The sequence below is a fragment of the Oenanthe melanoleuca genome, chromosome 2 (genome assembly GCF_029582105.1).
Source record: "Oenanthe melanoleuca isolate GR-GAL-2019-014 chromosome 2, OMel1.0, whole genome shotgun sequence".
NCBI classification, from domain to species: Eukaryota; Metazoa; Chordata; class Aves; order Passeriformes; family Muscicapidae; genus Oenanthe; species Oenanthe melanoleuca.
The window spans coordinates 46763778-46781893 of record NC_079335.1 but is presented as its reverse complement, the minus strand read 5'-3'; the positions used below and the strand labels follow the sequence as shown (position 1 = coordinate 46781893).

At 36.4% G+C, this 18116-nt stretch overlaps 1 protein-coding gene across 3 annotated transcripts in view; it reads left to right on the top strand.

The window, feature by feature from the left end:
* MIB1 (MIB E3 ubiquitin protein ligase 1) overlaps positions 1-18116 on the top strand; it is a 77298-nt gene that overhangs the window by 18044 nt on the left and 41138 nt on the right. For all 3 annotated transcript variants that reach the window (XM_056483878.1, XM_056483877.1, XM_056483876.1), the window contains exons 5-12: positions 3508-3574; positions 4356-4560; positions 5992-6175; positions 6511-6655; positions 7750-7883; positions 8878-8985; positions 12722-12919; positions 15351-15502. In XM_056483878.1, the coding sequence (XP_056339853.1) occupies positions 3508-3574; positions 4356-4560; positions 5992-6175; positions 6511-6655; positions 7750-7883; positions 8878-8985; positions 12722-12919; positions 15351-15502 (1193 nt within the window). The remainder of the gene's footprint in view (positions 1-3507; positions 3575-4355; positions 4561-5991; positions 6176-6510; positions 6656-7749; positions 7884-8877; positions 8986-12721; positions 12920-15350; positions 15503-18116) is intronic.

Sequence of the window (18116 nt, the reverse complement as noted above, 5' to 3'; positions counted from 1 at the left end):
CGGCATTTCTTACAAACCTTTAGCTAAAACTTACGGATTTATCCAGTCTCTTGTTGCCTTAATCTGGTGAAAAAGCAGCATGCACTGAATTTTTACCATTTACCTCTGAAGGGCTGATTTCCTTGCCAAAAGCTCTTGTGAGTTTAAAGGCTTAAAGTGACCTTTACTGTATGTATTCATTGCTACCTTGAACAACTGCAGCTGTGGCACTATTCCTTGTAATGTATCTGTAAGATCAGTATTAATTTCTCCCCTGATATTTCCTGCTGATGTTAGATGCTGTATCAGATGCATCTGGATCAAACATTTCTCTTTTTCTCAGCAGCACAGCTAGTTTTCTTGTCAAGTCTGTAGACCCTCCCTCCCTGGATTTGATGGATGGCATTCCATATTGATTGGAATAACTTAATAGTTATTTCTGTACTCAGCTGCTCCTTCAGCTTTGTTTTCCTCCTCAAGGTTGGGGATAATGGTGCTTTTATACCATCTGCCAGCACTGCTGACCTTGCTCTACATTTTCTCATTTTCTCATTCTCTCATCTTTTATGAAGATGAAATTGCTGCTGTTTATTTCCACTGTATAATTGGATGGTATGTCAAAGTGAAGTGTTACATTTACTGTATTTCCCATTTCACTGGGCAAGTCGTGATCTCTATGTAATACAGTCACATACTGCTGGAATGCAGATTTTTAGGAAGTTAAAGTGTGCATGCTGGAAGACCAAAGTTCTTCATTGTAGGCAAAAACCATTACTACTCATTGCTCATGTGCATCAGCTGTTATTACTGACCTGCAGGTTGTGCTGTGCAATGTCTGATTCCCATGCTTTTGCTTGAGCTGTCATTGATTGCCTGCTTAACTGGGCTTCCTATCTCTAATTGTACACAAGTTTTACAAAATCTACAGGTTACTATTGCTGAAAGAATCCTACTTGGGGTTTATGAAATGATTTCTCCATCAAGTCATTGTAGAAAAGTTGATTTGTTCATCTCCACCATGTATTTACATTACACCCAACCTCACAGTTGTTACTTCTTTTCTGATAGTGTCACTGTGAGTCTAAAACTTGTATTCTAACATCCTTTGTTTTGGTACTTTCCCTTTTACACTTGCATGTCTCATCTCCAAACAATCTGCTCCAAGCAATTTCGATTGATTTTGAAGCCTCAGGGTGACTCATAAGTTTTAGAAATCCCAGTGGGGTTCTCTAAAGTTCTCCAAGCCTGATGTATCCAGGCTCCATCGTGAGTGTTTTTGCACCATGTGCACTAGGTGGGCCTCTTGCCATGCAGTCAGAGTAGGGTTACCAGGAGCTTACCATCATCCCTGATTTTTTACTTAAATTACTTGAGCAGGAGAAAGCTCATTTTCCTTTTCTGAGAAGCGTAACAGCCCAGTGCTACAAGGACAATTGTAGTTACTTGGCTTTTGTGGCACTGAAATACAACTAAATACAGTTTTCTGCCTTAAAACTCCAAAATCTCGAGTTTGGTTATATTTTAAGGCATTTGCTGGCCTTTATCATGTTGATAGCACAACAGTGCTGTTTGCCAGGTTGCCAAAGGCCTCTGCTTATATACAGTGTATAAGTTTGTTTTGTAGTACTTGAATATGTCTGTGTCTTACCTTTCTGTGTGTTTCAGGTCCTCCTTTAATTTGTTAAAGGCTTCTGGGAAAGAGGAAGAAAAAAAGACATGTTCCCTTGCTTTTCTGTAACAGATCGGATTCTTGTTTTATTCTTTAGCAATGTAACATTGACTACATCATGTAGGAAAGGAAGACAGTTGTGAAGCTGAGGTTGGACACCAAGCTACCACTTAGTTTTTCAACCAAGCATATAATTATACTCTAGAAATAAACTGTGTGCAGGGCACAGTACAGACAGGGTAAAATACAAATGCAGGTTTCTGAGTTTGTTTTCTTTTCTGTGAAATTTAGGATATTCTGTAAAATTTAGGCTTCCTAGTAATGTCAGCTGCAAAATAGTAATTAGCCTTTTAATCAACGTTTTGTTTTTTCTGCTAGGTTTTAGCCATCAATCTGCTCAGTGCATTAACACTTCCTGTAGCACAAGCAGTCTTTCACCCTGATTTTGCCTGGCAGGGAGGAGGGCTTTTGGACTCTCCTGCTCTCTATTCTTGGTGTTCTGAAGAATGTGACACCCCTCCTCGTCTCCTTCCCAGACAGCTGGTTGTTGTCTGACACGAGGGCTTGTGTTCAGTGGGTGAGACCCAGTGCTCCCGGGCACACTGAATGATCCCTCGTTGTGGGGGATGAATGAGTTTGCCATCTGGGATGGTCTGTGCGGCCCCTTTGTCTGCGGCCGCGCTAAACCCAGCACCTGCCCGCCGGGTGGCAGCATCCTGTCACAGCCTTCTGCTGCCGTGCTGAGCGAGCTCTTTCTCTGCTTTCTCGGGGGATTTGAAGAGCTGCTCCAATCTCATTGTTTGCCTCTGGCTGTCTTCATCATTTTTCCAAAGTGGCAGCACATTCTTCATAGATCAGGACATAGACTGAGTTTTGTATTGTTTCTGACTGCTTACCAGTTGCAAAGGATGGTATTGTGCTCATCAGAGCCTTCATCATTTGAAAGAGTTCAGAGTTTTTATTTTAATCCTATTGCAGGAGGACAGTCTGTCAATAAATCTCGGGCATGGGTAAAAGAATTGTTCAAGTACTTGCTTAGTTGTGTTAATTATATCATTACCACCACCTGTCCCCTACTTCTCCCCCATGCCATAGAATATTCTGATACATTTTGCAGTTTCTGATCTCCTTCCCAACTTATTTTGCATACAAAAATGCCCTTTGTTTAGTGAGAATTGTTTCATAAGGAGCAATGGCAAATGTTAACTCTTTGGAATTAAGCATTACACAGGAAAAAAAAGAACCTGAAGGAAAGGAGAATTACAGAAAATCCTGTGGCTTTGTGAATAGGAGTTGGTAACCACACTTGAAATTTCTTTCTCATAATATGAAACAGTTTTATGAAGGATGAGCTTTAGAACCTTCCTCTTTGAAAAGAGCATTTTTAGCTCAGTGTAGTATTTTGTTGACTCTTTTGAAGTAATACCCTTCTGCATATTCTTAATTGAAAAGTTTTCATTTTATAGAACCTGACTGACAAGTTTTCTTCAAGTTAAACATGAATCTGTCAAAAAGTGCTGAGAAGAGTGGGCAGTACTGGCAGGCATTAAATGATGCTTCCTTGCTTGTGTTCAAGGAAAAATAACTTAATAGAACATTGCAAAGGTGCTTTGTGTTAATTCCTGTCTTTGAACAAAAAATTTCTCATCCTTTATAGCCTCTTGTATTTGTAAAGGTTATTAAAGTCTTGAGAATGTCAGGGCTGATAGATTGGAAAGTATTGAAATTTTGTGCATCATGGACCATGTTTTTTGTACACATAATTTTCAGCCTTTCTTAATTAAATATTTCAGTTCTAGTTTCACTGACCTGGAGACTCGGTCACTGAGGACTAAAGTTGTCTCAATCTCTCTCCGTAGTCTGACCTGAAGTGTGTCCAAGATGCAAAAGGAGGCTCTTTCTACAGAGACCACTGTCCTGTGTTAGGTAAGTTGAAAGTGAAGTAAATTTATGTTGATTTGTATTAATTATACTCACTTTGGATTTTCCTTTCCTTTTTAAATGTCATCCAAAAGGACTGTCCTTACTAATGAAATGTAAAGAGTAGCATTTTTATGTACTAATGATAAATTTTCATGCTTTTCTAAATTGTTATTGGTATCATTGTGCCAAGGGGATGGCAAGGGAACTTTTAAATGTTCACTAAGTTATAAATTGTGTTGTGTGTCCTGTGCACTATATTTCTAATAAGCCAGATATAACTGTTCATATTTACAGAACTGGCTTAAATATTAAGAGATCTAATAAATCTAACTCCTTGCACAAAAGCACTGTGTTTTATTGACACCAGGGCTTTTATGTGTCCAGATATCTAACACCATATGATAGTTTTTAAGATCCCAGTTAGAGCCCGTGGTGGAACTTGTTACAAGTATTTAGCATTTGCCTGTGTCACTACTGTTTGCCTTGAAAACTCAACAAGAAACACACAATTCTGTTGCCAGAGGTTCCAAGGTTTTTTTACCTGTTGACCACTACAGTTGCAAAGACATTGGTGTGGAGTCATTATCCCTGGAAGTGTTGAAAACATGCAGATAGGATGCTTGGAACAGGGTGGTGGTGCTAGGTTGGTGTTTGGACTTGAAAATCTTGAAGGTCTTTTCCGACCCTAGCGATTCTATGAGTCTCAAAAACTTAACTTCCATTCTTTAAATTGCTTGGAAAATTAGTATGGTGATGTAAGCTTTTTTTTCTTACTCCCATTCAGGTGAGCAAAATGGTAACAGAAACCCTGGTGGGCTGCAAATAGGTGACCTTGTAAACATTGACCTGGACTTGGAAATTGTGCAGTCTTTGCAGCATGGTCACGGAGGATGGACTGATGGCATGTTTGAAACTTTAACAACAACTGGAACGGTTTGCGGCATCGATGAGGACCATGACATTGTAGTACAATATCCAAGTGGCAACAGGTTTGTTCTGTAGGCTTCATCATTGCTTCTCACAAACTTCCCTTGCCTTCAGTGCTTGTGATTACTTTCTCTTCTCCTTTTGTGTCTGTTCAAGTTTTCTTCTAGATGTGTAGTGATGACGTAACTTTGAGGATGCTTTAGTGGGAGAAGAAATTTTGCTGCTTCTCCCACTTGGTGGGTGAAAATTTGAGTCCAAAACAAGAAATTAAGTTCTAGACTATCTAATTTACAAAATGTAGTATTTTAAGCAGTAACTTCCTTTTCAATTAAAAACTGTCTATCTCTTGGTTTCAAGAAGTAAGGTAATAGTAATTCATTGTGGGTTTTCAGAAAAATAGTTTGAGAGGACAGGTGACAAACTTCAGGGGGATCTAGTCTAAACTAGAGTTACCTTGGCATGATCCATATCTAGTCTTTTATTATTCAAAGGAATGTTAGTTTATGCAAAAAAAGACCAAGAATAGGAAATACTGGGGAAGCTGAAACCACTCCTTACAAGCAGTTTAGGTTTGAATTTTGCTTAGCTGCATCCTCGCAAACAAGACTTCAAATCCGGCTCTACAGCGGGGTTTGAATCTGATAAGGCCACGTGGTTTTTTGTTCTCTTGCTCTCAAGTATTTGGCTTATCTTTAAAAAGTAGCTGGTGAATGGAATATAATTTCAGTTGTACATGGAGTTTGACCTGTTCAATTTGTCTAGAAAGAATTGACAATATATTGTCATTCAAAATTTCCCTCAAGATTATTGCAAAGTAATCAGAACAAAGCTGTTTTCCCAGCTAAAGGGATGCAAGTGGCTTCCAGCAGTCATGTCAACAGAGTCAGTGACAGGAGCTGCTTTGTCTTGTAGTCTCTTCCCTGACTCAACAGCTAAATGCCTCTGAATCAGTGAAATTTATACCACCGGTAGGATAGTTTGAAAATTGAGGTATGTCTTGGACATCCATTTAATTGAAAAGGACTGTTATAACTTACTATTGCATCTTTTGACCTGAGGGGAGGGGCCAAAATTCTGTGTTCTTCCCGTGTTGTTTCCTGAGAGTTCAGTCCTTGCGAGACAACTTGGGTCTGCTGCTTTTCAACCAGTTATTTCCTATCCCTGGAAAAAGAAAGCAACTGTATAGGTACTTTCAAGACTTTTGCATTGCTGTTAGCTTGCTTCCCCTTAGGCAGGATATTTCTTAATTGCCTTTACAAATGTTTATCTCTGAAGATTATCCTTGAAATTAATTAATGAGTCACAATTAATGAATTAATGAGCCACAGGCAAGTTTAAGGACAAAAAAATGGAAAACAGCAAACATGGTATACATAGTATTTAGTTGCAGAAAGTTTGTAGGCATACAAGCAGAAACTCACCCAACAGGTAATTTTTAAACATGTATTTCGCTTTGTATGTTTAATATCTATTTTAAATGATTCATTGTTTAGGTGGACATTTAATCCAGCTGTTCTCACCAAGGCTAACGTTGTCCGAAGTGGAGATGCCGCACAAGGTGCAGAAGGAGGTACCTCTCAATTCCAAGTGGGTGACCTTGTTCAAGTATGCTATGACCTGGAGCGAATCAAACTTCTCCAGAGAGGTCATGGAGAGTGGGCTGAGGCAATGCTTCCAGTGAGTAGCTGTGTGTTTGCATTCATAGAATGGAAAAGCTTGTACAGTATTTCTAGTTATTGTTGGTAACACACCAATTACACCAATGCTTCCTCCTGAAGGCTGCAGGAGTCTAAAAGGAATTTTCTTCCAAGTTTTCGTCAAACGCAGTGTAATACTTGCTCAGATGTAGCAATCTGCTTAGCCTAATGAAACCTATCTAAAGGTGGTAATGATTGTACTGTTAAACAATAGACTTCATAAAATGTATATAATCTTAAAAATAAAATGTTTAGAAATCCAAATTTTGCCTTCAATGAAATCTTTATTTGCCTTTGATGTTTTCTTTAATTCAGACTTTAGGTAAAGTTGGTCGGGTTCAGCAGATCTATTCAGACAGTGACTTAAAGGTAGAGGTTTGTGGGACGTCTTGGACCTATAATCCAGCAGCTGTCTCAAAGGTGGCATCAGCAGGATCTGCTATAAGTAATGCATCTGGTGGTAAGTTGGAAGAATAACCAGTAATATATGGATGGCAAGTAATTGTATTAATTTAAAAAGTGTTACTAGGTACTGATCCATTGTTTATATGCAAGGTTATTAATGGACTTGGAGTTTAGGTAATTGAAGTTGTACTTTAGGAAGCTAGGAAAAAAAGCTTGCAGTCAATATCAAGATGTTACATTGATCAGGTGCTTCTGTTTGGTCACAGTGCAGGTGTGTCTTTGGAGGTCCACTCTAAGGAATTCAAAATTATTGGAAGGGACATTAGATTAAAATAGGGACTAAGGCATGAGGTGAGTGTCAGTGGCAGTAGCAAGCAGCCTCCTTGTTTAATGGGTAGTTTAAGATAGCAGGCACAGGCGAGGGATCTGTTGCAGGTGGTTATTTATTATAATGCAGGATATTTATTTCTTTAAAATTTCTGTCTTAAAATTTAGTCAGACATACTGTGAGTAGTTACGGTGGGATTTTTTGGTGTCTATGTAAGCACGCTTCAGTTTTGTTGAACATGCTGTCATTCATATAATAACAAAGCAGAAAGACTGTCCAGCATGTTTTGTATTCTGTTGGCAGTTTCACAGATCAATTGAAACTAGAAATTTTCCTTTTTTTAGTCATAGCTAGTTATTCTTTCCTCGTCACATATTTGCTTTAATGCCAAGAAAACTTTTTACATAGTTTTCTAGATTTTTTCCTAAGGAGGCATAGATGCGGTGAGTTTTCTCAATAAAGAACTGAGTACAGTGGCCATAAAACTATTGAGAAGAGTAATACAACTTAGTGTTTCAAATCACAGAAGATAAGCTATACCTGATGTTAGAAAGTCTGTTATAGCAGTACATAAGTTCATGTTTTTACCTTGTCCTACCCTTTCGTATTTTGCAGAAGAAGAGCTATTTGTGACTCAACCATATTTGTTCTGAAGTGTCTAATGTGGCAAACTCAGTAATTTTACAGCTGCTGTTTTATGGTAGTTTGTGTATTACTATGTACATGGCCTTAGAAACACAACAAATGTAGCTGGGTTTTTTTTTTCTGTTCTTGTGTAATTAGAATTGTAGTCTTAGTTGTTCTTTGGTTAATGTTTACAGAGAGATTATCCCAGCTATTGAAAAAATTATTTGAAACCCAAGAATCTGGAGATCTCAATGAAGAATTGGTTAAAGCTGCTGCCAATGGAGACGTTGCTAAAGTGGAAGACTTGCTAAAGAGGCCAGATGTAGATGTGAGTGTTCTGTTTTGGGAGTATCTCTTTTGGGGGTCCTCTAGTGCTAAAGGAAGTGCAGCTGTTCTGAATACTCCTTGCCAGTCAGTAGTGTGTCTTCTTAGAAGCAGTACAGCTAGTTCCAGTGTCTCTTTTCCCATTTGTTGTCCTATGAAATGTGTGTGGGCTGTGTGAACACAGAGCTGTCTTACTGGACGGATTTTGTATTCTTTTGTCTGCCATGAATTAAAATACTTTTCAACCTCCAGTTGCCAGAGTTGGTGCAGAGAACCAAACGTTCACAATTACTGAAGGGTCTTCAAATTCTTTTTTTGAGGGGGATAGGAGGGTAGATTTTTCAGGATGTTTTTGCTGTTGTTGTGAATTTGTTTTGTTTTATTAACTCACAAGGTTGATTATTTAATCTTTTCTCTGTCAGATTCATTTTACCAACTTGTCTAGTACTGAAAAGTCTAAAACAAAATGCTTAGTAATTATAGGAGTTTGTTTTAGGGAATGTATTTTAAAGTTACAGTCTTACTACAGCAGTAGTGGTGCTTGCAGTTAAGTGTCTGAACATCTTCTGTTCTGAGCACTGATTTTTAGTTTAAGATTTTACAAAACACGGATTTTTGTTCAGACTCTCTCCAGTTGTTGCCATAAATTTGGCAAGGAAGTTACATGCACCATAGAGCAGAGGACAGGTATAAATCTGAGACTTGTTCTCAAAAATCTTGCCTTTACAGGAGTCATCAAAAGATGAATTTTTTAATTCAAATCTCATTAATGTCTTAATGTTTTTTATAAATCCATTTCTTCCTCTTTTCTTCAGTCTAGCTAATACAGAAATGAAATAGAGAAGACGTAGGAGATCTAGATATGCTATGAAATCATCTTGAAATTGTTCATTTGATTCTATGTTACATGTGCTGTTGCTTTAAGTTTTCTACTGCTAAACAGCCTCACAGGTGTTTGTGTGTGTCTTGAAACTCACCTGGGAGTGTTGGCATTCCAGGTGAACGGGCAATGTGCTGGACACACGGCTATGCAAGCTGCAAGCCAGAACGGCCATGTCGACATTTTGAAGTTGCTTCTGAAACAAAACGTGGATGTAGAAGCAGAGGTAACCTAAAAATTTCAAAATATGCTTTTTGTATCCATAAACTTTGTTACATGCATGACAATTCTACTTGACTCACCTTCTTTTTAAGTGCCAAAGTGTGAAAACCTGCTTTTATTGCTGTGATTGTGTACCCAAATTAGACTCCTACTAACAGTATTATAAAGGGTAAATATCTAATTCTTTAACACTTCTTATTCAATGAAATATAACAACTAACATAATAGAGCTATGTTAGCCACTGTGCAATGAAGCACCTTCTTTCTTTGCTTTGGTTTCATTTCAACAGTAGAATGCAATGGGAACTCTGCCTGTGGCATTGAGGGAAAAAGATGTTGTCAGATGCTGCATCTCCAACTTCAGATGCTCGCCATGAAAATTCAGTTAGGAGAAATCTTTCAATTCTTAACTGAAACAAGTTTAAGCAGAAAGTAATAGCAGTATCTTTGGGTAGAAACTGCCAGCTCTGCATCCAGTTTTTCAGTGCCTTTTTTTTTAAACTTCATTGAAAACAGAAGTGTGTGTCTTGTTTATGTTTTTTTAAAATAATTATTTATGAGAATTATGTATCAGCAGACTGATATTTGCATTTAGAATTGATTTTTACTCAGTTATTTACACAGAATGCACTGATATTGCAACCATTTCTTATTTTGTGAGGCACAAGAAGGATCTGTCAAATTTGATTTATTAAGAATAAAAACTGAAGCTTAGTGGGATGCTGAGGAATCGATTGTGCACCCAGTTGTTATTTGCATAATGGAAAAATAACTTCACAAGCTTGGACATCTAGCATTATGTTGTATTTGATATACAGAACGTTAAAACATTAATGAGGCAGTGTAATTCTTGGAATTCAAATTATATTTGCAGATACACCATTAATAGATAAAGCTTTCATGCTAGATTCTAAAGATGGCTTTGATTGATGCAATACATACTTGCTATGGTCTGATTTCTGTGAAGTAACTTCATGTTAGAAGTAGTGCTTTCACTGCAGTACAAAACAAATACTGGTAAAATTAGACTAAACTGCTTTTATTATATACTGTGGTGTTCAGAGCTGCCATGTTAATCAAGTGGTGGACTGAAGGGAGGCTTAGAAGCCTTGAAAAGGTAGGTAGAAGCACTGCTTAAGCAGTTTGAATACAATACACCTGGTAATCTGCTGGCACTAGAATTGTGAAGAGTTTCATGTTTGCTCAGGCTTCAGAAGCACCATCTCACTAACATAAAAAAATTGTCAGGGATTTAACTTGACTTTTAAAGCCATCTTTGCATAACTGTTGCTTAAGTGAAGATGGTATTCCCACTTGATTATATAATTGCCTTGGTTATTATAATATTAATAATTTTCATAATATTATTAGATTACTAGTTATATTTTTCAGGCTTTAAAAAATTTAAGCTGTTTATCAATATTTATGTGTATATATATATAATGTTTATAAATGTAATTGTTTATAAAACGCAAGTATTCAGCAGAGCCATCCCATTAAGCAGAGAGCAAAAATGTAGTCCATTTACTTCACTGTTATGGTGTGAGACATGGATGCATTGGATAAAAAATCCATACTTTTCCTTGCTTTATAACTAAGTTGGATATTTTTACACTTACAGTCATTACTGCAGAGTATATACGTGCATTATGACATTTTCTGGGAATATCCTTACTGTTGTCTCCTGTGTTTTCTAAGACATGTCTACATTACATGTCTTAATGTAGACTTCAAGTGGCCTCTGTTTAATCAGAGAACAGCTATTGACATACTTCAAAAAGCCTGATGTAGATATTGCATAGTAAAAATATGTAAACTTCTAGGCTGCAGACATTATTGGTTGTCAGTTATTATATAAACAGTACTGACAATAGTATACTATAGGCATGTATAGAAATGTAGTGCTTTTAATATTTAGATTTATAGCTATATGTAAGTCTTAAGGACAGAAGATTTACTAGTTGCTAGCTTTTTTTAGATTAGTTGTTGCTGTTGGGTAGGATTTAATTCCTGAGATGATTTGTTTTGATGCTGAGCTATAAAAAGGCCTGCATGATCTTGGACCTCTGCTTATTAAAGTAAGATTTCTATACATTAAGACTTAATAAAATCAGGCAGTTGTGTCTCGAAATATGGTAAAACTAAAACATTCAATAATTATAGAAGGTTTAATCCATAAATATATTGGTGTACTTTTCAGACTGCAAGTATGAAACGACAAATTACTGTGCTTCTGTGAAACCAAATGCTCTGTAAATATGAATCTTGTAGCAATTTAGGACTACTGGCACACTCTTGATTAGGTTTGCCTCATAATGATCCTTTCAACCAGATGAAAAATATAGAGAAGGTCCCCTTTCTGGTCCTTTCCTCTTCCAAATGGGCAAGCTTTGGCTTCTTTTGACTGTTCGTTCATATTAGATGAGCCTGAGAAGGAATACTGTGATCTAAGAAGGCAACTTGGTAGTGTGAGTTTATTTGGAAGGAATAAAAGTATCTTTTCAAAAGCTGCTGAAACTGCTATTTAGTGTCCTATCTTGAAAACCATATCTGTATTTTCAAAAAGGAGCATTAGATAATTAGGGGGTAAGTCTTCTTCCACCGTTTGAAATGCTGTAACTAGTCTCATTGTGCAAATACAGTTTATGCTAAGAGCTATTAATTTTTGCATTGGTTTAAAATATACTAGAAATGTGTTACATATGATAAAAATACTTTTGAAAGATGTTGCTGAAGAAACAAATTGATGAGAAACTTAAGCCAACTCATGAGAGGCAGTGAGCCCTTGATCAGTCATGATTTTATTTTACAATTTTCAGTATTTCTCTGTTTTCACAATTGAACTTACAAATGCATGGTTATATTAAATTATGCACAAATACTCATTAAAAAACTAGCTTATGGAAGTTACTTCATAACATATAACTTCCATTTTACTTCTGTCTTTTGTATGCTGTCATTAATGCTGAAATCACTTTACTGATATTTTAAAATGTTTCATGCTGTTCACTCAACTTTTGTGAATGTTAAAGTAGCCTAAACTGACAAATTTGACTTGCGCATTTTAATTCTCAATTCGGGTGAAATGAAACAAACTGAATCAGAGTTTTAACGCTGTGAATCATCAACACAGATTCAGAACTTCTAGTTAATGTCAGCATCAGTCAAAATTTCCTTTGGAAAAGGTTTAAGTGAAAACCAAGACACATAATAAATCCTAATAAATACTAACCTAATTATATGAACAAGGAAGTACTTGTCTTGGTTTGGATGAGTGGTGGTTTGGTGTGGCTTGGAATCTGTAATACTTCCCAGGTTACTAGAGGAACAACCCTGGGATATTAAGCATAATACTGTTTGGGCATTGGATTTTGTTTGTGGATTTTTTGGTTCTTTTGTTTAGGGTTTGTTTTTTTTTTTTTTTATGGTGATTGTTTTGTAGTAGAAACCCAAATGAAGCCATTTGAGTTTGATGGACAAACCACACCAAGATTCAAGGCAATAGTTATATATGTTATAGAATATCATATATTGTAGAATGTGTATTTATATATAAAATGATTCTTCATCCTCTATTGCTGCAGTTTGAGAATTATTTAATTAGGTATTTTAAAGGTATTATGATAGTCTCGTTTTTCTCATTACCTCAGATATGGACAGTTGTTAGTTGAAATGATCTTCCTGTTTAAATGCCAAGGAAATGTGAAATACACCAGGTTAAATGAATGTTTCCACTTTAGGACAAGGATGGAGACAGGGCTGTCCATCATGCAGCCTTTGGTGATGAGGGTGCTGTGATTGAGGTTTTGCACCGAGGCAGCGCAGATTTGAACGCTCGCAACAAGCGCAGGCAGACTCCCCTCCATATTGCTGTCAACAAAGGTCATCTGCAAGTTGTCAAGACTTTACTGGACTTTGGCTGCCACCCCAGTCTCCAGGTAAAGTAAATTTTAGTGTAGGGTCACTTTTCAGCTACTGAATTGTATGATTTGCTGCATGTAGGTGATAGAAAAATATGGAAAATGGGATTGAAAGGAACAGACATTGTAAAGTTGTCTGCCTCAACCTTCACCCCTCCATGTGATCAACTATAACAAAAATGCTATTAAGTCTGTTTTTCTTGACAGCTAGATTGACACCTGGTTTATTCTAGACAGTTGATACTAATTGGTATTTTCACAATCTGTGGTTATTTCTAAATTTTTAACTTTCCTTCCTGATGAATTACTCTTATATCGAACCCACAACTCTCCACTCCTTCTGCAAACTACAGTTTAGCAGTCCGATGATACTATGGAATGTTTTGTTAAAATAAACCTTTTATTATTTTACCTAAACAGATCTGTCATTGATAGAACTATTTAGTCAGATTCACATTAAAATATTCAGCTTTTTATCTAGAAAGCTCTCATGCACAGGATGTCAAGTACCATAATTTCACAGGGAATTTCATCTGTAATGAAGGTGATGGAAGCAGTAGTGTAAGGGCACTGTTCTGTCTTGAAGGCAGAGTGGAAATGTGCTGTCAGATAAGGAGGTATCCACACTGCTGAATGCAGCTGCGTGAGCTGCATTAGTAAAACAAATGAGAATGGGTAAGTTTGAAGAGATTTGCATCAGAAAAACCTGTAGTGGCCTGGGCAAATCAAGATACGCAGTAATAAGGCATTGCCTCCTTGTTTTGCCATGTCAATAATCAGATTTTTTTTTGAGCTATATATCCACATAAAAGAAGATGAGCAAAAGGTTTTTTGAAATTAGCGAGCATAGTGATTGTTTATTTATCTCCTATCTGATTCCTCAGGTACTGCCTTGATCTTGCTGAGGTTGAGCTGTTATGTCCATCCAGATCCTGTTTAGTGTTTGTTGAAGGAATAATAAAGAATCTGATGTGCAGAGACCAGTAAAGGGTGATTGGAAGTCACATAGGAGCATATGGGTTGCCAAAGTGGATTTGCCTGAGTTTAAATTACACAATTTTGTTTCAGTTGAAAAAGTCAATAGAGTGGTGCAAGGATGCTCCATCTGGAAAATATAATTGCTATTGAAAAATATGAACTTTCAGGTTCAGCATGTGTGCTGAGGAGCTGTGATGTGCAAATCTGAGTAGGTGATTGATTTTGTCAGTGAGAGCACAGGGGAGTAAGACTGAGGCATGACTGGAATTTAACTGGTCAGCTCTCTACTGCTGCAGCCACTTCACTGTGTAAGCAGAAACATATGTTAGTTTGTAAACAGGAAATTCAGGAAATATGATCAATCAAACCAAATAAAAGCTACATGATCTAGTTCTGGCAAATTGGTTCACACTGATTCAAGTGTTCTGGCACTTTTTGTTTGGCAGGTTTTGATTCTCACATAGAGATCTGTTTTCATACTAGTGTATTCTAGAATGTTCAGTTTCTATGTTAGTCAGCTTGCAGTTGAATCAGTATTGGTGACAAAAGACTTCCTGACTTACATGGTGCAAGAATTTTACTGGAAGCATAAATCTGGAGATTTTGCCTACATAGCAGCAAATAAGCTTGAATGGATGGATGTGTTTTCTTGCTGTTAGTCTAGGGCATTTCTCTTCAGTCCAGCCATTTGAGTACTTGAATAAATAATGTACAAAATGCTTCTAGGAGTAAAAAGTATTTTTCCCTTATTTGAGATATTTGAAAAATAAAGCATCAAGCTAGAAGTATAAATTCTTTGCCTGTTCAGTTGTGCAGTCGAGTACTATCTTGTACCTAGTATAATATGATCTTGTATTAGCCATAGCAAGTTAAAGGCTTAATACTGCTTTATGACATTGGCTTTTGCTTCATGGGGAATGATATGCTTCTGTTAAAACAACAGATATGCCTACTTTTAGTACCTGGACTGCATTTTGTTTTGATTTGCCTATGCTCTAATTTCACACTGTTTTTTTGGTATTGTCTTCTACATGGTTAATTGCTAGCTAAACTTAGCATTTATTACTCAAAATTCCATGCCTCCTTCCGCCTGACTAATCTTCCCTCTGTCACGATAGTTTTTGTTGCTGTCCTGTTACTCATAAATTGTAATTTGAGCATCAACTCCATCTGGATAAGAAGCATAGAGAAGTCATTATCTACCTCGTGTCTTCAGTACTATTGGATGCAAAGCATAGTTCTGGCAGTAGTGTGACTGTGCAATGGTGGAGCTTAGGGTGGGGTTTCCCACTGAAGCATTTGCAAAACTGGAGCAAGACAAGAAGCAGCTTGCTCTGAATTCTGCACTATAGCAACACTCAGGTTTGGAAGAGCTGTTTTGTGTTTGTGTAGTCAGTTTTCCTTGTGATATTTTAGCATCTTTTTAATGTGGATGCATGCAAAAATTGATGTAAACTGTTTCTGGTTTTAGGATTCTGAAGGAGACACTCCACTTCATGATGCAATAAGTAAAAAGCGTGATGATATCCTTGCTGTACTCTTAGAAGCTGGAGCAGATGTTACTATCACCAACAACAATGGGTTTAATGCTCTTCACCATGCTGCACTGAGAGGAAACCCTAGGTACAGATTCCTTTTTAAAGATTATTTTTTATCATATGTAAAAGAAAAACAAGTGCACGTGAAGGTAGAACTATGGTATTCTTTCAGAAGATCCTTAAATCTGCATGTAGTTGTGTTTCTTAAATGCTGATGTTGCTTAGCTATGCATCTTTCTAATGCTCAGAAACCCTTACTAGAATGAAGCTAGGAGTCTGCTCAGTTTAATGCTATATTCAGGTAACTCCAAATTCCTGAGAAATTTCCTGTCATGGCGGTAAAATTTTGCCAATAAAAGTTTTGGTGAAGAAGTTAGAAGATAGAATCTTTACATAGGATAAAAATAGTAAATACTGCTACATTTCCTTTCTTGACTATTGGAATTGATAAAGAGAAATACTTATTTGGGGATAGTTATTGAGTAAACCATACAGCTCTGAAGCACTCTTAGGATTGTTGCATTAGATTATATTTGTCAGTATATGAAACAGTCAATTATATTTTCATAGAAGTATATCTAGAAGGAATTTTGTATTTCAGCTTTTATATAGCAGTTCAACTGAAAAAGTTCATTTTAAGGCATAGTTTGTTTTACACTAGCTGCATTCTATATGTCTAAATTTAATTTTCACTTAATATAGCTTTTGAAAACTACTGCCTAGATAGAACTGTTGCTGATTCCTTATTACATTTTGGATAAATGGTATTTTTCAAAACTGTCAGGCTAACAAGACTTCTATAATACTTTATCCTGGGGTGGAGTATTTGGTATAGTTTACACAAAACAAGAAATGTGTGTGTTTCCTTGTTTACTACTAAATTTGGTTTTTCAGTTGACAGAAGTTGGAGAAATAAGGCTGTAAATTTGTATAAACTCCACCCATTATTAATATTGGGATTAAAATCTAGATTAGTCTCTTAGAACATAGCTATCAAGACTTATAGTTAAAAAGTAAATATAATTCATTATATATGTTTGTGGAATGGAGTCATTTCAAATAAAAGTTGTGGTTGGAAGTGTTGATAGGATGAATAAATGTTTACCATTTTCTACAGTACTCATAAAAGGTCTTTAAGAGAACATATCAAGGACCAAGTGAAGGGAGCTTATTTTTGGCAGTCAGAAGACAATTCTTTCAGGTCTGTCTTGGTACCTTCTTCCTCGAAAGTGAATTTTTCCGACTTATATAACAGCATTAGCCAGGAGCATTTCTCCTGTCTCAGTTATCTAGGTGGGGTATTTTTTGTTCTGTTTTGTTTTTTCTGCAGTGCTTTTCCTCAGCTCTTGTGGTAGTTGGTGTGACCATAATCTCAAGATGAGATGCAGGAGAAGTATATGGGGAAAAAATGTTTTTCATAGGCATGTGCTGGAGATTTTTCTGTGGGTGAATGTTTTAGGAGTAACAGACCATTGCTTTGATGGAGGGATCCAAGTTGTAGTTCAGACTGGGTCAGTTTGATGATTGGTAGAATGTGAGGTATAGTGCAGTTTTAACCAGAATACTCCCTCCTTTACAGAAATTTTTGTTGGTCGTATTGGAAAGTGTTTCCAGTATTAGTGATTTGAATGATGCGTGGGTTCCCTCCATACATGGGGTTCCACTTATATCTAAAACAGATATTTAATATTCTTTTTGGTTGCAGTTCCATCTGAGCACTACTGAAGCAAGCAGGAAAGGAATTTTATCTCCCATCACAGAAGGAGTAGTTTCATCTAAAATATCTGATGCTCACAGCATTAGATATTTTACCCAACAGCCTGGGAAGAAATGATTGAAAATGAAACCAAAATAAATCTATTTTGATTTCTTCCCCCAGCCAAAAATTGTCATAATAGTTTCATTCATCTAGGAGTTCAGTTTTATATTCCTGAAGACTTCAGTGGTACTCGTTTGTTTCTTTGCTGATTTTGTAGTTCAGCCACTTGCCTGTTTCTGAATGAAACCGAAGTTTTTGTATTTGCCACTTTGTTTTTCTAATCTGATATAGAACAATGGCTATTACTGATCTGTTAAATGCACTAAGTGCAAGCTATTTAGAACACTGTTAAAAATAACCCCCTCATCTTTAGCTTGTTGATGCTGTGGGTCACAAACAATATGTAATAGGTCCTGCTTGAAATTTTACTTAAAGACCTATCTTTCCTCATCTAAGCTTCCGTGCTCCACCTACACTAAAGTTTTTGTGGCTTCAGGATATGATGCCTTATATTAATACAGTGCATTAAATTCCCATAATTTTTAAATATATAAATATATTATGTAATTTCTATATTATTTTTAAAAGTTAAACACATATTCATATGTCTGTATAAATGTGTATGCATTTGAGTGCATAGCTATAATTCTAAAAATTAAAAATGTGCTACCTCTGCAAGAATTAATAAACTCCCATACATCTTCCTTGTTGAGGATAATAAAGTAAATGCATATGTTAAGTGCATGGGTGCCACAATAAATGGAGGTAGATTTCTATAGTATTTCTTCTAGTTGACATCAAATAGGTATTTGGAACCAATTTCATTTTCAGAGCAAAACCTCTTGTTTATTGCATTCTGACCTTTATAAATAATAGGGAGATAAATGTCCCAAGAAAAAAAACAAACTAAAAATTGTGCTGAGAAGAACATTCAAAAATT